Source organism: Furipterus horrens, unplaced genomic scaffold (assembly GCF_987537825.1).
Source record: "Furipterus horrens unplaced genomic scaffold, mFurHor1.1.pri manual_scaffold_6, whole genome shotgun sequence".
Classification (NCBI taxonomy): domain Eukaryota; kingdom Metazoa; phylum Chordata; class Mammalia; order Chiroptera; family Furipteridae; genus Furipterus; species Furipterus horrens.
In genome coordinates, this window is record NW_028327176.1 from 37744209 (window position 1) to 37771430 (window position 27222).

The following is a 27222-nucleotide window of genomic DNA, read 5'->3' on the forward strand; positions in this document are numbered from 1 at the left end:
AATACAATTTCTGAACTTAAGAACACAGTAGAAGCAACCAAAAGCAGGATAAATGAAGCAGAGGATTGGATCAGTGAGTTAGAGGAAAACATAGAAAAAATTCCCAGACAATAAAACAAAATGAAAAAAGATTAAAAAAAAGAATGAAGAGGATTTAAGAGAACTGCAGGACAACATGAAACAAAACAATATCCGTATCACAGGGATAGAAGAAGGAGAAGAACAGGAGCATGGGATAGAAAATATGATTGAAAGAGTAATAACAGAAAATTTTCCTACCTTGATGAGAGAAAATTTCATGCAAGTCCAGGAAGTACAGAGGGTCCCAATGAAGATGAACCCAAAAAGGCCCACTCCAAAGCATATCATATTAAAATGGCACATTCAAAGACAAAGTGAGAATCCTAAAACCAGCAAGAGAAAAACAGCTAATAACATACAAGGGAGCTCCGATAAGGCTATCAACTGATTTCTCAACAGAAACACTACAAGCCAGAAGGGAATGGCAAAAAAATATCTCAAGCAATGAAAAACAAAGGCCTACAACCAAGAATACTCTACCCAGCAAAGTTCTCATTCATAATGGAAGGTGAAATAAGGAGTTTCCCAGACAAAGGAAGACTAAAAGAATACATCTCCACCAAACCAGCACTGCAAGACATGCTAAAGGGAATGCTTTAAGAAAAAGAAGAAAGAGAGAGAGGGAGAGGAACAGAGGTACAAATGGAAATGAATAAATACCTGCCAATAATAACCTTAAATGTAAATGGATTAAATGCTCTAATCAAAAGACATAGGGTAGTGGAATGGAAATGAAAACATGACCCACGTATATGCTGTCTACAAGAGACACACCTCACAACAAAAGATTTACACAAACTGAAAGTGAAGGGATGGAAAAAAGTATGTCAAGCAAACGGACATGAAAAAAAAGCTGGGGTAGTAATACTTACATCAGACAAAACAGATTTCACAGCAAAAGCTGTAAAAAGAGACAAAGAAGGACATTTTATAACACTTAAGGGAACAATCCATCAAGAAGATATAACCCTGGTAAACATATATGCACCTAACATTGGTGTACCCAAATATATAAGGAAAATATCGGAAGACTACAAGAAGGATATCAACAGCAACACACTCATAGTAGGGGACTTTTTAACACCCCATTGTCAAAAATGGACTGATTTTTGAAAAAAAGAAGTACCAAGAATATTGAGGCATTGAACAACACTCTGGAGCAAATGTATTTAATTGATATATATATATAGAACTTTTCACCTCAAAGAAGCAAAATATACATTCTTTTCAAGTGCACATGGAAAATTTTCAAAGATAGACCACATGGTAGGACACAAAACAAGCCTCAACAAATTCAGGAAAACTGAAATTATATCAAGCATCTCAAATCACAGGGCTTTGAAACTGGAAATCAACCTCAAGGAAAAAACTCAAAGACATTCAAACTCATGGATAATGAATAACATGATATTAAATAATGAATGAGTTAACAATGACATCAAGGAAGAAATCAAGAAGTTTCTGGAAACTAATGATAATGAACACACAACAGCCCACAACCTATGAAATGCAGCAAAAGCAGTCCTGAGAAGAAAGTTCATAGCAATACAGCCCTACCTGAAAAGGACAGAAGAATCTCAAATAAAAAATCTAACCCTACAGCTACAAGAACTAGAACAACAATAACAAAGCCCAGAATGAGTAGAAAGAAGAAAATCATCAAGATCAGAGCAGAATTAAATGACATAGAGACTAAAAATACAATTCAAAAGATCAACAAAAGTAGAAGCTGATTCTTTGAAAAGATAAACAAAATTGACAAGCCTTTAGCCAGGCTCATCAAGAAAAAAAGAGAGAGGACCCAAATAAACAAAATCAGAAATGAAAGAGGAGAAATCACAACTGATACCACAGAAATACAAAGGATTGTAAGAAATTACTACAAACAACTGTATGGCAAAAAACTTGACAACCTAAATGAAATGGAAAAATTTCTGGAAACATATAATCTTCCAAAACTGAATCAAGAAGAAGCAGAAAGCCTGAATAGACTGATAACAAAAAGGGAAGTTAAAACAGTAACCAAAAAACTCCTGGCACACAAAAGCCCTGGACAGGATGGCTTCACAGGCAAATTTTGCAAAAACATTTAGGGAAGAACTAACACCTACCCTTCTCAAACTATTCCAAAAAGTCCAAGAAGAGGGAAGACTCCCAGACTCGTTCTATGAAGCCAGTATTACCATAATTCCAAAACCAGTCAAGACACAACAAAGAAAGAAAACTACAGGCCAATATCGCTGATGAACATAGGTACTAAAAACCTCAACAGAATATTGGCAAACTGGATCCAGCAACACATTAGAGAGATCATATACCACGATCAAGTGGGACTCATGCCAGGGATGCAAGGATGGTTTAATATTTGCAAATCAATAAACGTAATAGGCCACATAAAAAAATGAAAGACAAAAATCACATAATTATATCAATAGATGAAGAAAAAGCATTTGATAAAGTACAACACCCATTTATGATGAAAACTCTCAGCAAAATGGTAATAGAGGGAGCATACCTCAACATAATAAAGGACATATACAAGAAACCTGAAGCCAACATCATACTCAATGGACAAAAACTAAAAGCATTCTCCCTAAGATCAGGAACAACACAAGGATGTCCACTCACCCCGCTCCTACTCAACATAGTGTTGGAAGTTCTAGCCACAGCAATCAGACAAGAAAGAGAAATAAAAGGCATCCAAATTGGAATAAAGGAAGTAAAACTGTTATAATTTACAGATTACATGATAGTGTACAAAAAAAACCCAAAAGACTCCACTAAAAAACTACTCGACCTAATAAGTGAATTTGGCAAAATAGCAGGGTACAAAGTCAATATTCTGAAACCGAAGGCATTTCTGTACACCAACAATAAAATATCAATGACAGAAACTAGAAAAAAATTTCATTTACTATAGCAACAAGAAAAATAAAGTACCTACGATAAACTTAACCAAAGAGATAAAAGACCTGTACTCGGGAAACTACATAACACTGAAGAAAGAAATTAAGGAAGATACAAATAAATGGAAATATATACCATGTTCATGAATGGGAAGAATCAACACCATTAAAATGTCCATACTAACCAAAGCAATTTACAGATTCAACGCAATCTTTATTAAAATACCAGTGACATATTTCATAGACCTAGAACAAATACTTCAAAAATTTATATGGAACCAAAAAAGACCCCAAATAGCCACAGCAATCTTGAGACAGAAGAATACAGTAGGAAGAATCACAATACCTGACATCAAACTATACTATAAGGCCACGGTAATCAAAACAGCCTGGTACTGGCATAAGATCAGACGTATAGATCAATGGAACAGAACAGAGAGCCCAGAAATAAACCCCAGTCTATATGGTCAACTAATATTTGACAAAAGGGGAAGGAATATAAAATGAAGTGAGAAGAGCCTCTTCAACAAATGGTGCTGGGAGAACTGGACAGGGACATGCAAAAAAAAATGAAACTAGACCATCAACTGACACCTTACACCAGAATAAACTCAAGATGGATCAAAGATTTAAATGTAAGACGTGACACCATAAAAGTCCTAGAGGAAAATATAGGCAGGAGAATTTCAGATATTCCATGTAGCAATATTTTCACTGATACATCTCCTAAGGCAAGGGAAATAAAGGAAAGAATAAACAAATGGGACTACATCAAACTAAAGAGTTTCTGCTCAGCAAAAGAAAACATCAGCAAGATGAAAAGGGAACCAACCGTATGGGAAAACATATTTGCCAATGATACCTCAGACAAGGGATTGATCTCCAAAATATATAGAGAACTTAAACAACTCGACACCAAGAAGACAGACAATCCAATTAAAAAATGGGCAAAGGATCTGAAATAACACTTCTCCAAGGAGGATATACAGAGGGTCAAGAGGCATATGAAAGTATGCTCAACATCACTAGCCATCAGAGAGATGCAAATTAAAACCACAATGAGATGCCACTTTACACCTTTTAGAATGGCCATCATCAACAAATCAACAAACAACAAGTGCTGGCGAGGATGTGGAGAAACGGGAACCCTACTGCACTGTTGGTGGGAATGCAGACTGGTGCAGCCACTATGGAAAATAGTATGGAATTTCCTCAAATAGCTAAAAATGGAACTGCCTTTTGAACCAGTGATTCTGTTGCTAGGATTATACCTGAAGAATCTTGAAACCCCAATTCAAAAGAACTTATGCACCCCTATGTTCATAGCAGTGCTGTTTATAATAGCTAAGTGCTGGAAACAGTCTAAGTGCCCATCTGTAGATGAGTGGATTAAAAAACTGTGGTACATTTACACAATGGAATACTATGCAGCAGAAAGAAAGAAGGAACTCCTGCCATTTGCAACAACATGGATGGAACTAGAGATAATTATGCTTAGCGAATAAGCCAGGCAATGAAAGAAAAGTACCGTATGAATCACCTGATACAGGAGACTAATGAACAACACAAACAAATGGACAAAATTGCACAAGGAACAGAATAACAGTTATCAGCTGGGGAGGGAGAGCAGGGGGTTAAGTAGGGGAAGGATTTAGATAAAACTAGCATAAATAACCCATGGACATGGACAACGGGGTGGGAATGATTGTGGGAGAATGAGGTGGCTGGGTGTGGGGGGAGCAATGGGGGAAATATGGGACAATTGTAATAGAAAAACAATAAAAAGAAATTTAAAATTTCAAAAATAATAAAAAATAAAAAAGACACTATAAATAATTTCATAGTTATAAATTACAATAAAATCTTTTTAACACTTTGAGTGCCAACATCACTGTAAGCGATGCTGATAAATTAAAAAAATAATAAAAAGGAATCATTGGAAGGTTTACGTGACATAACATAGGTAAATTTCCTTACACAAAACAGGTAGAACTAAATGGGAGCTATTATTGATGTTACAAAATCTATTTGATTTAACTTGAATATTGAATCAAATGATAATGATATGCACATGGCTTCCCCTCTGATTTATTTAGGTTTCTGTTCAAATGTCACTTCAGGAAGACCATCCATATAAAATAGCTTCTTCTGCATTATCTATCCCACTATACTGTTTGTATTTCTTTGTAGGGATTGTCATTCCTTAACATTATGCTTATTTGCTTCTTGTCTGTCTCCCTTACTATAATGCATAGTAGATAAGACCTATCTCTTCTTCTTGAGGTAGAGATACAGTACTTTTTGTCTGTTCATTGCAATATGCTTAATAACTAGAATAGGGCCTGGCATGGTAGGTGCTCAATAAATATTAGTTGAATGAATGGAAGGAAACATCATACCAACTAAGAGCAATTTTAGCATAGTTCTTCCTAGTACCCAGTATTATACCCAGGTGCCAGTCTCAATAGCTAATTTGTATAAATGATTCTTTCTAACAGTTCTACAAGGTCTGTGATTCTGCACAATTTGTTTGTTCACCATGATATCCTAGCACCTAAGACCGTGCCTGGCACACAGTCAACTCTCAATAGATATTTGATGAATAAGTGATGTTTGTCTTTACAACCAGTAAACATTCATCAAGCCATTGTTATTTGCTGTCATTGTGTTTAGCACTGCACATTTATAATGATGATAAATATGCATACATTCTATCCCTATCTAGTATGCAAGATAAGCACGAAACAGATTACTGTATAGGATGATAAAATCAACAACAGAAAGGTGTACAATGGACAGAAGGAGCACTATGCTACTTATAGTGTGGCCTGCTGACCACACCTAGTCCATGAACTATTTGGACCAGTCTGCAACAAATAAGTACAGAAAATGAGAGTAGTTGTTTAGGAATATAAATCTGGCATTACCACAACATTTTTTATTGTAGTTTGTAAAAGAATTAATATGCAACCGATAGGAAATCTATAAAAAGGATCCATCAAAATTGATGAGAAGTACTGGCATAGAGGAGGGAGTGACTAATTGTATTGGGGTAGCTCATGGACGGCTTCCCAGAGGAAACGACCCTGAGCTGGGATTTGAGAGTTAAATAGGAGTTTGCTATGAGAGCATGTTCCTGGTTCTGAGAGAGCTTACGTAGAGGCAGCAAGGTGTGACACTGAGTGATATACATACAATAAAGCTGGACTGGTTTTTTTTTTTCTTTTTTCTTTTTAGTGGGAGAGGGTTGTTCAGACTTGGGCAAGGATCAGACTAAGGGAGACCTTATACGTTCTGTTGAAGAATTATGAATTGGTTCTATGGGTGAGAGCAATACCACATGATGAGGCTAAATTTGAGAATGTCTCTTCCTACCATATCATAAAGCACTATAACCATATGGTCTGTTCTCTTTGCTTCTTCCCACAAAAGTTTGGGTTGGTTCTTTTTCTATACTTTTTATGCTTTCAAATGTTCATTTTCCTGATTAATACAGTGGACAAAACTTTGGTGTGTGTGGAGTTTTCCACACAATATTCCTAAATCAGAGCTTCAGTCACTGCAAACCCTGGGCCTTCCTTGGAGGCTGGGCAGTAACCCCAGCCTCTAAGAACAGCCCATGGCAAGCAGAACTCCACTGGGGCCCATGAGGAGCTCAGTGTTGACATCTGACATCAACAGCTCACATTCTCAGGCGAAAATGGATGCTAGTTTCCTGTCCCCACATCCTGATCCTCTGTTTCTCAGAGAAAATAAGTGTTCACTTTCATGATAAAAGGTGGTATGTAAATAAATAGACAGAGGGAGTCAATTAAAGAGTTTCATGCATAGTGCTGGGCCTCATAAATGAACCCAGAACTCTTTAGTTTAGCTCTTATTTGCCAGTTGGCTTCCCCATACCATATTCTTCCAGTCATTCAAAAAACATGCCTAGAGCATCTACTTGATGTGCACTCCTCAGGGACTACAGAGACAGCAGTGACACAAACCAGACCTGGCCCCTGCCTTGAGGGAGCTCAAGTACACCTCTCAAGCAGAAGCACATGCTGCACTTGGCTTTGCACTGCTAGCACCGCACCTGCTTGCAGCATAAAGAATGTTTAGTATGTTAACTCATTACATAAGGATAGCACACAGCTATTCAGCCCATGACCAGGCACTGTTCTAAGCATTCCCACACATAAGCTTCTGAAGTAGGGGCCAGCATTATCTCCATAGTACACAGGAAAAAGTGAGATAGAGAGTTTCAGTAACTCACCCAAGGCCTGAATATGAGTTATGGGTGGCAATGGGATTTGAACCTCACTGTTTGCCTTATAAACTATGTTATGCTGAAATCAGTGAATGAACCCCATATCATCAGTGTTTATGTGTTATGGTCCCCAAATAGCTAATTTGAAATTATTTCCTCATTTGCTTTTATGGTCCCATTCATACTCTAAATTTCTGCTTTTGCTTAGTCTAACATGTAACCAACACTTTGATATCCAGAATATGTTCAACCTTTAAGGCTAGTTCTTTCTTGTGAATGTGAAAAATGGATTGGCATTCAGTGAAAGGATAAGCAGTTGTTGGTTATCATTCTCCAAATAAATTTGAGTGCTTTGTTTTGAATGCCTGAGGTTTAAACAATTACGACGTTCAAGATAGGACTTTCTTTACTGCACTGTTGTACTTACCCACACACTGTTCTCCTCGCTTCTGATACCCTGGAGGGCACTGGCAGGCAAAGGAGCCACGTAAATTGATGCACACCTGGTCAGCTCGACAGTTGTGCGTCCCTGCAGTGCACTCATCTATGTCTGTTAAAGACATGCAACATAGAAAGGATTTGAATTGGTTGTGAAGACATTAGTATTTCCCCTGTATCATCATAATACTTTTCTTAAAGAAACTGAGTTTTTACTTTATTTTTAAAACATTACTCTGCAATATTGTTATATTGGAAATATTTAAAATAATGTTATTTTTAGTGTTCAGAAAATAATTTCATAGATGTCAGTGTGTACCACTCAGATTGAACAAATGCTAACATTTTGCTCTGCTTGTCTCAGCTCACTTGAGTTTGTTAAGAATTGAAACATACCAGATACAGCTAAAGCCTTACTCCACTCTTGTCCATTTACCTACTCACCTGCCACTGTCCTGGTAGGCGTGATTCATCCCCTGAGATGTTGTTATATGTTTAATATACAGAGATGCACCCATTCGACTATACAGTATTGTTTTGTGTGTTTTAAAGTGTAAATAAATTGTATGATGCTCATTTTTTCCTACCCAATATATTGCATTTGAAATAATTTCTATTAATAAATCTCTAAAAATCTGCCCAATAACAGGGTATAAATCAAACTTCCATATTATGTATTCCCTGTTGCTGTTTGTGGTTGTGTTCCAACTTTAGGGTAATATGACTATATGTATAAACCTTTCAATTCAAATTTCAAAATGCAAAGGATTTATTTGGTCATATTCCTCTAGGATAGATAGGCTGATGTAGTGTAAAATATGTATTTTCCCAAAGCATTTCAATTCTGGGAATAATAGAGTAAAGGTGACCTAAGGAATATGAAAGTTATAGTTTTAGAAAAGGAAAAATGTTCTCAGGCATAATATAATAAATGTGTTATAAAAAATTTCTTTGGGATAAAAATGTGATGTGAATATGTGTGTACATTTGTATTACACAATAATTTATAAGTGATATTTAATTTTGCCTTATCTACATCACTTATGCATCCATTCAGCTCTCTCTGTCTCTCCTCTCTCACATTATGAAGTTAAATAGCACAAATGAAAGGATTGTGTGATTTTGGCACTCTTTCAACCACTTAAGACTCTAAGTGTCATTAAAAAATATAGCCTCATAATTCCTTGATGACAAATTTAGCATAAAAACTGTGACAAGCTTAGGGGTTCTTAGAACACCACTGTGGTAGACCCAGGGTGGTATTTTGGGCCAAGAATCAATAATAAAACATGAACCATCAGTTAGAATTTATTCAATTCCTGCCCTTCCCTTTAAGAAGCTCAGAATATTGCCATTCATCTTTCTAATATTTCCAGGGAGAATTACTGCACTTACACTACCCAGTGTAATAATGTAGAAAGTTCAGGTTATAAGAGAGTTGTCCTCAGATATGGGCTTCAATTAGCTGGGTGTGGAAATGATACAAGAGATTCCAAAAGAATGAGGGAGGGGAGATGAAAAATACTCAAGGGATATATGGCTGTTATTGGATAATAACCTATTTAAGCAACTACTTACATAATCCTTTGAACCCGGTTGTTAAGTTTTGGTCAAATCAGTGATGACAACTCTGTCCTTTTTAGGTATTATGCAAAGGTACAGCAATCTTGCTTTGAGATTATCTTTTTTCTTTTGTGTCTTTTATTATGTTCTCATATGCACTTGATGAAAACTTTTCTACTGAGGTTTCTTTGGAGCTTTATGACTTGCTAATGCAGAAATGACAGCAGAATTCCTATTGTTTTATGTCAAGAACATTTGCCAGGATTTGCAGTGATAACAGCCCTGAGAGATACTGCAATGTGAGATTCAGATGTGGCAAGTTTCCTCAGTACATGCTGGCAGAAGATCAAGGACTGGCTGGCTGCTGCATTTTCTAAAGGAGGCCTCACCAGTGACTGAGGCTTCTTTCTGAGACATCTCTCTGCAAACTGCCTCCACCCCAATTACATTTCTGGTGTCCTACAATTTCCTTCCTACTTTCTTGTCATTCAGTTCTAAGCCTCTTTGATAAATAGAGTAACATTTCTTGTGAACTTAAGATATCATTAAATAGATTTTAAACATAAAAACTGTGCTCCCTGGACCTAATTAAGCCTCCTTAAGAATAGCTCCATTTACCTTCTGAGAAGGATTATTTAATAAAAATATTGGGTAAGTTAAAAACAAACAAAAACAATAATAAAAAACTAAGTAAAATACCAGTGCCTCCACCACAACTACATCCTTTTCCTTTCTCTATCAAAAAAAGACAACAACAACAAAAAAACAAAATGAAAAAAAATAAATGAAAACACGAATCAAAATTTCAGCACTACTCACCTCACCTAGGATTGACTGCTAATATTTTTCATATACTTTCTATTTACCTGGATTCACTTTTATTTTTAATTCTTTCAGGGGGAAAGCCTCCTGAAATGCAATAAATTGCAGTTGTATGAAACCTTTTTGAGAAATTATTCTAAAGGATTTGAATGCATGCTTCATCATACACCTGAGCTGCATCTGCTAGTCTGTGAACTGACTGCATTTTCATTTATGGCTTCCCTGATTCGAGTTTAGATTATTATTCTCTCCTTTGCTCTTAGCAGGTTATCTAATGGATTTCTTTGAATTATCTTCAATTGTAGCTTATTTCAAAGTATTCTGAATTATTTCTTAAACCTAAAGCAGCACTAGTTAGAAAAGTTTAATTGATAATCTACAGCATTTATGATACAGAAAATTTTTGCCCATAAAACACACTAAGTGACTTCATGTTGTGGTCAATTTATTGGTTTATTTAAATAAAACAATTTTATTATTTTGAAAGTTGTACTTTGAGATACTGTTTTGGCATTCATAAAGCATATGCCATATTAGAAAGTTATATAAGAATATACAAAGTCATATAAGAATTGTTATACATTGTTAAAATCTTTTATGCTCCTCTTTTCTACTTGTATGCATTTCTATTTGTCTTAAATGTCAGAAAGTTCAATGTTATAAGAAAAATCACTAAAATATACATCTATGTCAAAAATTCAAAGCAGAAAATCCATCCTTGTGCAGATGTGCCAGAAGATCTGGCTCTCCCAGGGGTGATAATGAAAGCCCTCTGTGGTAAGAATATCTGTAGTGGCAAAAGCAATAGTTTATTCATAAGGAAAAGTATTCAGGTCAGCCATAATTTTCCTGACAATCTAAGAAAATGTACTCTGAGGAGAGGAGTTTTTGGTTGGTTTTTAAACCATCTATAATTTTTCCTTGACAGTTAGGCTCACTAAGTTCTCAGGCCACCAGTTAACATTCCCTGGACCCTGGACCCACACTCTTTGAGGATGGAGTCTATTGTCTTACTTTTTTCCTGTATTCCTAGTGCCTGGCAGAATGCATAAAACATGGTGGTTTTTCAATGAATATGTGTCAATAAATGGATGAATGAATCATGATTACTGAAAACTAAGGCCTAGAGTTTAAGGAAAGTAGGCCCAGTGTTTTATCTCATGGAACTTAACATTTACAAGACAAGTTAACAGGTAAGATGTGAGAAAAAACAGCAAAATCAGCAAACTGTCAGCAAATGAAAAAGGATGTAAAGCAAGGGCATTGACAAGTGTAGAAGCTACGAGGAATAAGGCAGTATCAGAGAAGGGTGGCAATGGAAGGTCTGCCAGAAGAGCTGAGTTTTGAGCAGCATTTTGAAGAAGGTGAGGTGCATGGACTCACAGAAAGAGGAGGCTCTTTCCAGGCAGAAAGCAGGTTGCATTAGAAAACAGTGACAAGACAAAAGTGGTTTGCATGAGGATGGCTGACAGCTGGAGTCAGCATGCCTGGAAGGGGCTGTGTGTGAGGAGCCTGGTGCAGTGCCTGGTTGAAGGCACTCATAAAATGGTAGTTCAAGTCATGAGCAAAATTCAGAGCCTGAAAGGTGAGATTAGAATTTGGATTTAACACCACAGGGAACAGCTCTGAACCATGTGGACGTGGCCTAATGTAAACATTACTAAAGAACAAAATAATAGAGTGTGCTTCCTAAAATATCACAACACGTCAATCAACTCATATTTCATCATTCTAATGCATTAAGAATAGCTAATGGCAATATTTGGTGACTCCCTCATTTGTCAAAAATGTGCCCATGTTCTCCCTCCTAGTGATTTATACTGTTGCAGGTCCCTCTCTTGCTGACTTTGGCACCATCATTGCTTTAAATAATACAGTCTGATTTTTGCTCAGCTCACACTCCTAGCTTCTTTACCATACTGATCCCCAGTCTATGTGACTACATATTTAGTTTTCTCTCAAAGTTAGTGGAGGTAACTATGCCCACGTCTTTTTGGTGTCCATTAGGTCCCTGCTTAGGCCCTCATTCTCTATGTTTTTGGCTCCTTCCCTTTGTTCTTACTCATATTTCCCAAACCTTTGACTCATGCAGCTTTCTCTCTCTTATGCAATATTTTAATCTCTGCAATATTATTTCCACAATTTGATAATTTACCACAACATGGAGTGTTTCATTGGCAAAAATTTTCTGTATCTTAAATGCTGTAGATTACCAATTAGACTTTTCTAATTTGTGCTGCTTTAGGTTTAAGGAATAATTCAGAGCTACTTTGGAATAAGCTACCACGAACGAGTGATGAGAACATACTGAAACAGGAGGAAGGGGACTGAAATTATTTTGATTCTGTCACCACCTATGTGATCCAGGACTATGGTATCAATTCTTTTTCTCTCTGCTTCTCCTTTTGTAAAATATACTGTCTGATAGTGTACAGATTTTTAAAAAATGTTCAGAATCTTCAAAATATGTTTTTTTTTTTTTTTTTTTTTTTTTTTGTATCTAGACTGTGTGGGACACTGTGCACGCTTTGGAAAGATTATTTGATGCTCCTGTCCCTTGAGCTACTGTGGTTAAAGAAAAGATAGTGGTTAAGTTCAAGTTGCTGCTAATTCTTGATCTGTATGGACTTAAAACTTAGTTATATTTTCCCCAATCATGCTGGTCTAACTCATAAAGGGAGTAAAGTGTGTGTGTGGGGGGGGGAAGGTCAAGCATTCATGTTTGCTGTAAAGAATTACTTTACTCCTGGCTTCTTTCTTTCTATTTTCTTCTTTTTCTCTTCACATTTTTAATGATTTAGATAGATACCCATTTGCTCAGAGTGATTGGTTCTAACCCTTTCTACTAACAGAAAAATAAATTAGTTCCTAGCAAAGTACTCTTTTTACTTGCTCTATGAAAGTTTTTAAATAAAAGGGGCTCATTAGGTGAAGATATTATAGTTATTTAGGTTTTCATATTATTTTTCAGTATAATCTTGGAAGTAGAAACTATCTCAACAAGAGCTGAGGGCATTGTTGCTTTACTGCTGCCTCATTCATTAATGGCTATTGATAACAATAACCTGAGTATATTATGTTGATTGAAATCTGATTAAGAACGTAGGTATATAACATTTTATATAACTTCCTATGCAAATTTTTTAAAATTCTAAACTTAATTAGTGTAAAAATAGGTAAATGCTTAGCAATATCTAAACACCTATTATTTGATTAGGAAATCAGATCTATAGACCTCTGAATTAATCCTAATATCAGCTCTGTGGAATAAGTGATTACATCATCTACAATTTATGGGTGAGGCAGGAGGATGTCACTGAAATGTAAATTGGTGAGGTAACCTACCCAAGGTCACAGAGAGCAGAAATTCATACCTAAAATTTTCATTTTTGCCTCTGCATTTTAGGCCTCCAGAAAGATGTACTTACTAACAGTTGTCAATAGCAGCAGTTTTATTGTAGTTATATATATTTAATTTTTCTTAAAATTAAAGAGAGGGTTGTTAATCTGTAGCACCTTGATTCCTCCCTTGTGTCTTTCTTCTATGTTAGAATAACATTCATAGCACTCCAAGTCTTCTGTTTCCCTCCCCACTCCTTAGCCAATTACCAACAATTTTTGTCAAAGACTTTCTATTTCCCTTGCTGCTTCTTTCATAGTACTGGAATCAGATTTATCTGGGCCAAATGCCCAGTTCTAGTTAGCTTTACACTCTTCTGAAATTATCAACCAGAATTCACCCAAGCTAAGCAGTCCTAGTGGAGAAAATAAATACTGATATTAAGTAACAAAAGAAGACTGTCTTTGTCCATGGCCAACAGTAGATTTATAGTTCTAGATTCTTATCTGTTCTGGCAAAACAGATTGTTAATTTGGTGTGCTTTAAATGATAAACAAAAATATCACCAAAATCAACAATATCAGCCTCCCTGATAGTTCATGTTTTTGTTTTAGAAAGGAAGTCGGAGAGTCAAGTGTCCTGATGTCCTTAGCATTGCACTGCATTTTATCAGAACCCTGAAATATGCTGTTCCCATATGGAAAAATGCTACACGTACTTGGAGTTGTTTTTTCTAGCAATAATGATGGATTTGCACTGCAAACTGATCCTCTCTTACTTGGTCTCCTCTGTAACTAGTGGGGTTCATTTGCAAGATGCTTTGATGAGGTTAGACATAGGGTTCATGAGTGTGGGGGAGAAAACCAACCGATGCATGTGAACACTTAACTCATGACTCATCAGTATTGTGTACAAACCAAATGAACCAATCAGTCATAGACTAAAACAGGAGAATGAGCAAGGAAACAAATACCTTAATTCTCATTTTTCAGGTCTTTTTACACACTGGCAAAGTGAAGCGCATTGCTTTCAGAATCTTAAAGAAGAAACATTTTCTACAAATAAATAATTCATTGTTAGGTATGTCCTCTGGCATCTCTTTGAATGTTAGTCCCAGCTAACCTCTCTTTTTTATTTAAACTTAATTACCCATTAAGCAAATGTTTGGTAAAAGATGATCCTAGTATTTGGGATGATGCTACAACCAGCCATCAGTCTGTAACCTTGTGGAAGTAAAACTGTATTTTGAAACAAACAGCACCATCGGTCTTTGTTTCAGGGTTGCCAGAAATTAAAGACCCTCTGTGTGAAAATTCAAGCCCATCCCATACAAGCTGTGGACCTGGCCTTTGGAGGAATTAGGATCCTAGCTTATTATGAGATGCCTATGCACTGACATTTCAATTGTGTTTTCCTGGTGCTCCACCACTTCACCTTGAACTTCTCACCCTTTCCCATCCTCAGCTCCAGATCAAACCCCTGGAAAGTGATTAACTGAATGCAGACTGACTACATTCAACTGAGTCCACCATTCCCTGCCTTTGTGCTGTGATTTGATTCCTGGCCCCTTTTCCTGAGTCCTTACAGCCAGATTAGTCAGTCTCTCTAGCCCAAAGTACACACATTCCTGGCTTACTCCTTCAGGCCAATCATCACTTGAGGTCACATAAGCCCCTGGCTATGGCAATGCCAATTATAACAAGCATGGCTTGGTGACCTCCTAATCGTATGAGACCAATTACATTATACTTGTTGTTCATTCAACAATAAACAGCTTTTGTGCTCACTAAATTGAGGCATAGTACTAAATTTGCTGAGTGTAACTTGGCAATACTTCTCTAAATCATTAACTGCCTAAGGCTTTTGAAATAAAGTATATCTTTGTGCTTCTTGCCTTTTGAGCATGTTACCTTCTTGTGTATATTTTCCTACCCATTTCATTACGTCTTACTTATGTTTCTGTACAATGTTTCCCCATATGCCTCAGGGCCCTATGTTTTCCAGAATTCCAAATGGAGCAGGGAGGGAGAATGAAGAGGGAGGGGGTGACTCAACAGATTTTCACTAATACCTTTTTATTTTTTCCTTTTGATTTAAAATTTCAGTACAGTGAAAAGCAGTGAGAGCATAAATATGTAGGTAAATCTAAATGAATACTGAATATATAAAACAAGAATAGTAAGGTCTTTAGGGGTTTATAAAATCTATAGAATGGAAATACACGAGAATAATAGCATATAGATTGACAGGAGGGTAAATTGAGTTTAAGTAGTTTAAGGTCCTTGCAATGTCTGGGAAGAGGTAAAACTACTAATTAATTTTAGGCTTTGATAAGTCAAGGATTCATGCTAAAGTAATCTCTAGGAAAAACACTAAGGAATAGTAAAAAAGTATGAAACTACACAGCTAATACATGGGAAAATAGAATAATATGAAAATTTTCATCATTTTAGAGAGAAGGCTAGAAAGGAGAAAAAGGTAACTAAAATATGCTGAATGCATAGGAGGTAAATACTAAAATGGCAGTTAAAACCTAACCATATCAATAGTTACATTAAATGCAAGTGGATGAATTGCTCCTACTAAAACCCCAAATTTCTCAGGTTGATTAAAAACAAAGAACCTACATAAGCTGTTTCAAGAGACACAATATAAACAGAATAACACAGATAAAAAAAGATTAAAAATATACCATGCAACACTAACCAAAAGGAGTTGGCTTTGCAATATTAATATTTTTAAAGGAAAAAATATTACTAGAGAATAAAAAATAATACCATGTAATGATAAAAGTTTTAGTTCACTAGGAAAATATGGAAATTATACATTTAATTACACTTAATCCCTGGCTTCCATATAGATAAAGAAAAAGTGGATAGAACTAAAGGGAGTAATGGATAAACACAATTGCCATGAAAAATGTAACATACTTCTCTCAATTAACTAAAAGAATAAGCATACATTTTCAGAAAGGAATAGAAAAATATTGAAATAATTGACATATTTAGAACACTGTACAGCATACACAACCTTTTTAAGTATTGAGAAAAACTTACAAAGAAAATGACTATATGCTGGCCTAAGGTAAGATTAAATAAATTTCAGGAATTGCAACATACAGTTTTTATTGTGTAACTATAATGTAAATAAGAGAAACAACAACATGGAGAGATGACACACCCAGAGAAGTCATGAAAGTTCTGTATTCCTTCCCATATACCTTGACCTATGCAACCTTCTAGCTGTATGTTCATTTGTATCCTTTATCATATCCTTTTATAATAAACTGGTAAATGGTAAATTAAAGAAGATAGAAACAACAACAGCAACACCAAAAAATAAAGAGCTCCTTATTTTGGAAAAGAACACATACATTTCAAAACAATTTATGGCTTAAAGAAGGTAACAAAATTAGTATTTGAGAATTCTTCTTAGACGTATGGTGCATACACATATCTTTGTATAGTTTAAAGATTACTTTTATAATTTATCCTCTAATATCTGAAAAACTTGCTTGATGATAAAATACAGCAAGGAAAGATCTCGTATTATGTGATTTTTTAATATCATCTTCCTTGAGCCAGAAAGCAATTAAGAAATCCTAGACTTGGTGGATCCAAGATGATGGCGGAGTAAGTGGATGTTACCCATACCTCCACTCAGGACAAACCTGGAATTATAACTGAAATATAGAACAATTACCTTGACTAGCTGAAGAGAAGACTCATAACCAAAATTTACAGAAGCCACATCAGGACTGGTAGGAAAGGTGGAGATGTGAAAAGGGTTGACCCTCCTCCCAGAGATGGCAGCTTAGATTCTAGAGGGATATCTCTGCTTCAAAGGTTTCCCATGAGGACTCAGGGGTCTCAGCCCCGCATCAGGTGCATCAGCCCAGAGTATAAGAGCCAGGAAGTGGCACTTACATATCTGGCTGTGAAAATCAGTGGGAATTCTGTGTGCCAGGGAGAGATGGAAGTTTGCCAGAGATACATGTGTCCTCTTAAAAATCCAACACATAAAATCTTGTTCATAGCCACTCACTCTGGATTCCAGCAGAGGGAAGGCAGAGCAGACTACAGTCATGTGAAGAGAGACTGGGGTACTTGTGGCTCTGGGGAGAGAGCTGAAGGGACAGCTATCAGGATCCTTGAGCTGAGTTCTTCTTCCACATGGCAGATTCCAACTTTCTTGGGTGGAACACTTCCCTCCATATGGCCTCCACCCGGGGGAATACAATAGCCCTACCCTCTCTACTTCCTGTCACCTCACTCTGTGGAACTTTTGCCCTGCTGAGGAGTCAGCTGCCTAGGCCAGGGTGTAGATGTCGTAGACGTCTGGGAAGACTCAGGGGGTGCCAGTGACTGGGTTGTGTGGTTCTGGGGCAAGGGTCATTTCCTCCACCTTCCCCCAAGCCTGACCGGTACCTCCCCCTCAAGGGAAATCTACTAGCCCCACCCTTCTGACTCCCAGTGACCTTGCTCTGCTGAGATTGGGGTCTGGATAGAATCTGGAATAGCCTGAGTTGTGTTGCTCTAGGACAGCAGACATTTTCCCCTTGCATGCCCAACTGATATAGAGCCCTCCTTCACATGGCCTAATCTTGGTCTGTTTGGGTCTAATAAACTCCACTGGCCTCATCCTGACAACTTCCTGAGACCCTACCCCACTACAAAGGTGTGTGAGTACTTAGTGGGTGGCAGCTAGACTTGATATACCCTGGGACATTTGTTGAGTGGTCTCATACCCAGCACTGGCACCAAATTTGAACCTGTATCAATCTGGTGAACACCAAGTGCCCCTACCTGGTGACTCACTGAGAACCTGCCTTATGCAACTCAAGTACTGCCAAAGGCTCTTTCAGCGACTCAGCCTAATAAGCAGCCAGCAGGCAGAGACAGGGAAATGTGGATCTCAGGGTTCCTTGGGACTTCTGATGACTTGTCCCTGAGTCCTATACTGGTAAAAGCTAGGTTTGGTTTGCAGCTTGGTCCTTCCTGCACACAACTGGGTTTAGCAGAGGCAGCCACAAATAATGGATTGCCTTGTACCTCCAAGCAGGCTACCCAGGGCCAGTCACAGGCAGCAACTAACATTGGATTGCACCAGAGTCCTTCCCAAGAGGCCCAGAACCAACATATCCAGAGACAAACTTCAGACAAGATCAGAGAAGGATCCTATTAGCTTTACAAGTGGCATATTAAAAAGGCAAACTAGACAGGCACCAGAACCTGCTGAGGAAAATTCCACTTCATATGGTCAGCCCCTGAATAGCAGCTTGTACACTGTGGTAAGGGTCGATCCTCAGAGTCAACCAGCCCAAGGGCCAACCCTATGCATGAATGGGGCAATAGCAATCAAGACTCATTTACAGCAAGAGGGCCCACATAACCAAAACAAGGGATGTTCCTGGAACATCCAGCTCAAGTGGTCGAGGAGACTGTGCCACTGGGTTCCACAGGACACCTAGTACATAAGGCCACCCTAGCAAGATTGTGAGTCATAGTAGATCTACCTAATACATAGAAACAAAAACAAAGAAGCAGTCAAAATAGGGAGACAAAAAAACATACCCCAAATAAAAGAACAGGAGAAATCTGCAGAAAAAGAGCTAGAAGAAATGAAGGCAAGCAATTTATCAGATGTAGAGTTAAAAAAAAAAAAGGTTATAAGGATGCCCAAGGATGCCTTAATGAGAATTATGACAGCATGAAAGGACATAGAAACCATAAAAAAGACCAGTTAGAAGTAAAGAATAAAATATTTGAAGTGAAGAATACAATGAAAGGAATAAAGAGTAGGTTGGAAGAAGCAAAAGTCTGAATTAGTGATTTGGAAGAAAAAGGAGCAGAAAGCACCCAATGAGAGCATCAAAAAGAAAAAATAATTAAAAAATGAGAATAGTTTAATGGACATTTGGGACAACAATGAAGTGTAACAATATCCACATCATATGGGTACCAGGAGGAGAAGAGGAAGAGCAAGGGATTGAGAACCTATTTGAAGAAACAATGACCAAAAAATTCTCTAACCTGTTGAAGAAAAGACACGAGTCCCAGAAATGCAGAGAGTCCCAAAGAAGATGAACCCAAAGAGGCTCACACCAAGACATATCATAATTAAAATGGCAAAGGTTAAAGATAGAGAGAGAATCTTAAAAGCAGCAAGAGAAAGATAGTTAATTACCTATAAGGGAGCTCCCACAAGACTGTTAACTGATTTCTCAACAGAAACATTTCAGGCTAGAAGGGACTAACATGAGATATTCAAAGTGATGGAAAGCAATGTCCTACAACTAAGACTACTTTACCCAGTAAGGCTATCATTTAAAATTGAAGGAGTAACAAAGACCTTACTAGACAGGAAAATCCTAAAAGAGTTCATCACCACCAAGCCAGTATTACAAGAAATGGTAAAGGGCCTTCAAAAAAGAAGAAGGAGGAAGAGGAGGAAGAGGAGAAATGGGAGGAAGAGAAGGAGGAGGGGCAAAAAATAATATAGTTAAAAGAATATAATGGCAATAAATATATACCTATCAATAATCATTTTAAATGTAAATGGCTTAAATGCTCCAATCAAAAGACATAGGGTGGCTGAATGGATAAGAAAATAAAGCCTATCTCTATATGCTATATACAAAAGACTCACCTTAAAATGAAAGATCACACAGACTGAAAGTAAAGGGATGGAAAAAGATATTTCATGAAAATGGAAATGAAAAAGAAGCTGGGGTAGCAATACTTTTGTCTGAAAAAATAGACTTTAAAACAAAAGTTATAGTAAGGAACAAAGAAGGACACTGTATAATGATAAAGGGAACAATCCAACAAGAGGATATAACCCTTGTAAACATTTATGAACCCAACATAGGAGCATCTAAATATGTAAAGCAAATCTTGATGAACATAAAGGAGAGATTGACAGAGACACAGTCATAGTAAGGAATTTTAATAACCCAGTGACATCAATGGATAGATCTTCCAGACAGAAAATTAACAAGAAAACAGTGCCCTTAAATGACACCCTACATCAAATGACTAATTAATATTTTCAAAGCATTTCACCTTAAAACAGCAGAACATAAATTATTTTTAAGTACATATGGAACATTTTTAAAGATATATCACATATTAGGGCAAAAAACAAGCATCAGATTTAAAAAGATTGACATTATATCGGGCATCTTTTCTGACCGTAATGGTATAAAATTAGAAGTTAATCACAAAAAAAACCCTGAAAAACACACAAAGAAATGGAAGCTAAATAACATATTACTAAATAGTGAATGAGTTAACAATAAGATCAAGGAAGAAATCAAAAGATACCTTAAAAAAATGAAAATGAGAACACAACAACCCAAAATCTATGGGACACAGCAAAAGCAGTCCTAAGAGGGATATTTATAGCATTACAGGCTTATCTCAATAAACAAGACATACCCCAAGTAAACAACCTAAATTTACACTTAAAGGAACTTGAAAAAGAACAACAAACAACGCCTAAAGTGAGTAGAAGAAGGAAATAATAAATATCAAAGAAGAAGTAAATAAAACAGAGTCTAAAAAATACAAAAGATCAAAATAAACAAAAACTGGTCCTTTGAAAAGATAAACGAGATTGTCAAACCTTTAACCAGATTCATCAACAAAACAAGAGAATGTGCTTTATCTTCTAGGAGCATGCCCACATCTTTCTTTCCTCTTAGCCATGCATCTCCTAAATTCTAAGGGTTCCCATGAGACTTGCAACCAGTGGAACAATGGGCAGTGGCAGCTTGTCTGGAGCTAACCCCTGAACCTGTCCCAAGGCCCCCTTCTCACTGACTTTCCAGTGAGCCAAAGCAGCCCCACATGGGCTCTCTTGTTTGCTTTCTCTATCCTAAGCCACTCCTTGTTTCACTGTCCCCAGCTTTAATAAATGTACTCTCAAATAAGAAAAAGGAGAGGACCCAAATAAAATCAGGAATGAAAGATGAGAAGTATAACTGACACCAACAAATACAAAGGATTATAAAAAAATATTATGAAAAATTATATGCCAAAAAATTGGACAATCTGGGAGAAATGAATAAATTCCTAGAAACATACAATTTTCCAAAACTGAATCAGGAAAAATAGGAGAATCTGAATAGACAGATTGCAACTAGTGAAATTGAAGCAATTATAAAAAAAAAAACCTCTGAACAAACAAAAGTCCTGGACTGGATGGCTTCACAGGTGAATTTTACCAAACGTGCAAAGAAGAATTAACACCTATCCTTCTCAAACTCTTCCAGAAAGTTCAAGAGGAGGGGTGGCTCCCAAGCTATTTTATGAGCCCAGCATTATCCTAATTCCAAAACCAGATAAAGACACTATCAAGAAAGAAAATTATAGGCCAATATCTCTGATAAATATAGATGCTAAAATTCTCAATAAAATATTAGCAAACTTAATCCAGCAATACATTAAAAACATCATATACAATGATCAAGTGGGATTTATTCCAGGGATGCAATGCAAGGTTGGTACAATATCTGCAAATCAATAAACATGATACAACATATAAACAAAGTGAAGATGAAAACCACAGGAACATATCAATAGATGCAGAAAAAGCATTTAATAAATGCAGCACCCATTTATGATAAAAACTCTCAGCAAAGTGGGAATAAAGAGATTGTACTTCAACATAGTAAAAGAGGTTGTACTTCAACACAGTAAAAGTCATATATGACAAACCCACAGCCAACATCATACTCAATGGGCAAAAACTAGAAGCATTTCCCTGAAGATCAGGAACAAGACAAGGATGTCCACTTTTACCACTCTTATTCAACATAGTAGTAGCAGTCTTAGTCATAGCAATCAGACAAGAAGAAGAAATAAAAAGCATCCAAATTGGAAAGGAATAAGTGAAACTGTCATTATTTGCAGTTGACATGATAGTGTATATAAAGAACTCTAAGGATTCACAAAAAAAAAAAAAAAAAAAAAAACCCCAAAAAACAAACCTACTGAAACTGATAAATGGACTCAGTCAAGTAGCAGGATACAAAATAAATATCCAGATATCAGTTGTATTTTTTTTATGCCAATAATGAACTATCAGAAAGGAAAATAAGGCCCAGACCATGTTGCTCAGTTGGTTGGAGTGCCATCCAGTACACCAAAAGGTTGGAGGTTCAAGCCCTGGTCAAGGCACATACCTAGGTTGTGGATTTGATTCCCAGTTGAGGTGCATACAGGAAGCAAATGATCAATGTTTCTCTCTCATATCACTGTTTCTCTCTCAAATTAATAAAATCATATCCTTGGGTGAGGATTAAAATAAATAAATACATAAATAAATAAATAGAAAGAAAGAAAGGGAAACCAAGAAAACAATCCCATTTACAATTGCATTAAAAAATACTTAGAAATAAATTTAACCAAGGATATAAAAGACCTGTACTCAGAAAATTATAGGACACGAAAGAAATTGAAGAAGGTACAAATTAGTGGAAGCATATACCATGTTAATAGATAGGAAGGATTGGGGGATCCAAGATGGCGGAGGAGTAAGTGGAAGCTACACTAACCTCCTTCCAGGACCAGTCTGGACTTACAACTTAATTGTGGAGAAATCATCTGGAATAGCCAACTGAACACTAGCTGGAGAGGTCTTATAACCATGGAGAGACAGAAAAGGCCACTTCATCACAACGTGACTGGTAGGAAGTGCGGAGATGTGAAAGGGTTGGCTGGGTTGCTACGGGTGGCAGCTAAAGGGACTGAGAAACAGCTCAGCAGCCAGGAGTTCCCCCTGAGAAGGGCAGGGTCTAAACCCCCAGCTGAGCTTCCCAGCCTACAGCAACAGAGTGGAAAGTAAAATAGTATCCACTTGTGAAAAGCAAAAAGCCACAGGGTTTCTTGCTGTCCTGAGAGAAACACCTGAAGAAAAAGAGCTCTTAAGCGGATCACGTACGAAAATATTTTGGCACCCACTTACCCTGGGATCAAGCAGAGGGAGAGCAGAGAGGACTAGAGATGCCTGGGGAGAATTTGGGGCAGTGGCTTTGAGAGGAGAACTGGGGGAGCAGCCGACCGGGTGCTAGTGCTGACTCATTCTGCATACTGCAGGAAGACCATTCCCCTCAAAGTGGCATCATCCTGAGGGGAAGCAAAAGCTCCGCCTACAGGAATTATTTTGCCCCACCCTTGCTCCTTAAGTCTGACAGGCTGATCACAGATTGAATAGATTAACAACTAAAAGAGACAGACAAAGGCAGTAGATCTCTGGTAGTCTCCAACAGACTGCCTAGGCCCAGACTGATAAACAATCTGATGCTACCAGGGGCAGATCCAGGAAGTGCAAATCAATCTAAGAAGCAGCAACACACAAGAAGAGTCACAAAAATGGGGAGACAGAGAAACAACCCCCCATCAAAATTAAATGAAAAATCCCCAGAAAGAGTGCTAAATGAAATAGAGGGAAGCAAACTATCAGAAATGGAATGCAAAAGATGGATTATAGGGAAGCTCAATGAGATAAGCAAGCTCAAAGAAAACTACAAAGAATTCCAGGGCAACTACAAGGAACTTACTGAGAATTACACCAGCATGATAAAGGACATAGAAGCTATCAATAAGAGCCAGGAGGAAAAGAAGAATAAAATTTCTGAATTGAAGAACACAGTAGAAGGAATTAAAAGCAGGCTAGAGGAAGCAGATCAGATCTGCGAGCTGGAGGAGAATGTAGACAAAAACTCCCAGACAGTGCAACAAAATGAAAAAAGACTAAAAAAGAATGAAGAGGTTTTAAGAGAGCTGCAGGACAACATGAAATGTAATAATATCTATATCATTGGAATTCCAGAAGGAGAAGCAGAGGAGCAAGGGATAGAAAACCTGTTTGAAAAACTAATGACAGAAAACTTCCCTAACTTGATGAAAGAAAGAGTCACGCAAGTCCAGGAAGCACAGAGGGTCCCAATGAAGATGAACTCCAACAGGCCCACTTCAAGACACATCATATTTAAAATGGCAACACTCAAGGAAAAAGAGATAATCCTAAAAGCAGCAAGAGAGAAACAGCTAATAACATACAAGGGAGCTCAAATAAGGCTATCATCAGATTTCTCAGCAGAAACACTACAAGCCATAAGGGAATGGCAAAAAATATTCCAAGCAATGAAAAACAAAGACCTACAACCACGAATACTCTACCCAGGAAGGCTCTCATTCAAAATGAAGGTGAAATAGGGAGTTTCCAAGACAAAAGAAGACTGAAAGAATACATCATCAAACCAACATTACAAGAGATGCTAAAGCGCCTGCTTTAAGAAAATGAAGAAACAGAGACAAACACAAGTACAAAGGGGGAAAAGGACAATAAATAAGTACCTATCAATAATAACATTAAATGTAAATGGATTAAATGTACCAGTCAAAAAACATAGGGTAGCTGAATCGATTAGAAATCATGACCCACATATATGCTATCTACAAGAGACCCACCTTAGAAGAAAAGATCTACATAGACTGAAAGCGAATGGATAGAAAAAAATATTTCAAGCAAACGGATATAAAAAAAATTGCTGGAGTAGCAATACTCATATCAGACAAAACAGAGTTCACAGCAAAGTCCTTAAAATGAGACAAAGAAGGACATTTCATAATACTTAAGGGAAAAATCCATCAAGAAGATATAATCCTTGTAAACATATATGCACCCAACATAAGAGCACCCAAATATGTAAGGAAAACTTTGAAAGACGTCAGAAGGATATAGACAGCAACATAGTCATAGTAGGGGACTTTAACACCCCATTGTCAACAATGGACAGATTTCTGAATCAAAGAACACCAAAGATATTGAGGCATTGAACAACACTCTAGATCAAATGGACTTAGTTGATATATATATAAAACTTTTCACCCCAAAGAAGCAAATATACATTCTTTTCAAGTGCACATGGAACATTTTCAAAGATAGACCACATGGTAGAACACAAAACAAGCCTCAACAAATTCAGGAAAACTGAAATTATATCAAGCATCTTCTCAGATCACTATGGCTTAAAACTGGAAATCAACCTCAAGGAAAAACTCAAAAACATTCAAACTCGTGGAAATGAATAACATGCTATTAAATAATGAATGGGTTAACAATGACATCAAGGAAGAAATCAAGAAGTTTCTGGAAACTAATGATAATGAACACACGACAGCCCCAAAACTATGGGATGCAGCAAAAGCTGTCCTGAGAGGAAAGTTCATAGCAATACAGCCCTACCTGAAAAGGGCAGAAGAATCTCAAATAAAAAATCTAACCCTACAGCTACAAGAACTAGAACAACAACAACAAACAAAGCCCAGAGCGAGAAGAAAGAAGGAAATCATCAAGATCAGAGCAGAATTGAATGACATAGAGACTAAAAATACAATTCAAAAGGTCAACAAAAGCAGGAGCTGGTTCTTTGAAAAGATAAACAAAACCGACAAGCCTTTAGCCAGGCTCATCAAGAAAAAAAGAGAGAGGACCCAAATAAACAAAATCAGAAGTGAAAGAGGAGAAATCACAACTGATACCACAGAAATACAAAGGATCATAAGAAATTATTATGAACAACTGTATGGCAAAAAACTTGACAACCTAAATGAAAGGACAAATATCTGGAAACATATAATCTTCCAAAACTGAATCAAGAGGAAGCAGAAAGCCTGAACAGACCAATAACAACTAATGAAATTGAAGCAGTAATACAAAAACTCCTGGCACACAAAAGCCCTGGACTGGATGGCTTCACAAGTGAATTTTACAAAACATTTAGGAAAGGACTAACTCCTATCCTTCTCAGACTATTCCAAAAAATCCAAGAAGAGGGAAGACTCCCAAATTCGTTCTATAAAGCCAATATTACCCTAATTCCAGAAACAGGTCAAGACACAATAAAGAAAGAAAATTACAGGCCAATATCAGTGATATACATAGATGCTAAAATCCTCACCAAAATATTGGCAAACTGGATCCAGCAACACATTAAAAAGATCATACACCACAATCAAGTGGGATTCATCTCAGGGATGCAAGGACGGTTTAATATTTGGAAATCAATAAATGTAATAGTCCACATAAAAAAAATGAAAGAAAAAAGTCACATGATCATATCAATAGATGTAGAAAAAGCATTTGATAAAGTACAACACCCGTTTATGATGAAAACTCTCAGCAAAATGGGAATAGAGGGAGTATACCTCAACATAATAAAGGCCATATATGAGAAACCTGAAGCCAACATCATACTCAATGGGCAAAAACTGAAAACATTCCCTCTGAGGTCAGGAACAGGAGGAGGATGTCCACTTTCTCCTCTCTTATTCAATATAGTGTTGGAAGTTATAGCCACAGCAATCACAGAAGAAAAACAAATAAAAGGCATCTAAATTGGAAAAGAGGAAGTAAAACTGTCATTATTTGCATACAATATGATAGTGTACATAAAAAACCCTATAGACACCAGCAAAAAACTACTCACCCTAATAAGTGATTTGGCAAAACAGCAGGGTACAAAGTCAATATTCTGAAATCAAAGGCATTTTTGTACACCAACAATGACATATCAGAGATAGAAACTAGAAAAAAATCCCATTTACTATAGCAACAAGAAAAATAAAGTACCTAGAAATAAACTTAACCAAGGAGGTAAAAGATCTGTACTCAGAAAACTACATAACACTGAAGAAAGAAATTAAGGAAGATACAAATAAATGGAAGCATATACCAGGTTCATGGATGGGAAAAATCAGCATCATTAAAATGTCCATACTACCCAAAGCAATTTATATATGCAATGCAAT

General features: G+C 36.9%; 1 protein-coding gene and 1 long non-coding RNA gene across 2 annotated transcripts in view; one reads left to right on the plus strand and one right to left on the minus strand.

Annotated features, from left to right (window-relative positions):
* The window catches only part of LOC150005993 (uncharacterized), a 301478-nt gene that overhangs the window by 56890 nt on the left and 217366 nt on the right, over positions 1–27222 (plus strand). The window lies entirely within an intron of this gene.
* The window catches only part of EFEMP1 (EGF-like fibulin extracellular matrix protein 1), an 83372-nt gene that overhangs the window by 16195 nt on the left and 39955 nt on the right, over positions 1–27222 (minus strand). The window contains exon 5 of the mRNA XM_090281316.1: positions 7667–7789. Within this exon, the coding sequence (XP_090137442.1) occupies positions 7667–7789 (123 nt within the window). The remainder of the gene's footprint in view (positions 1–7666; positions 7790–27222) is intronic.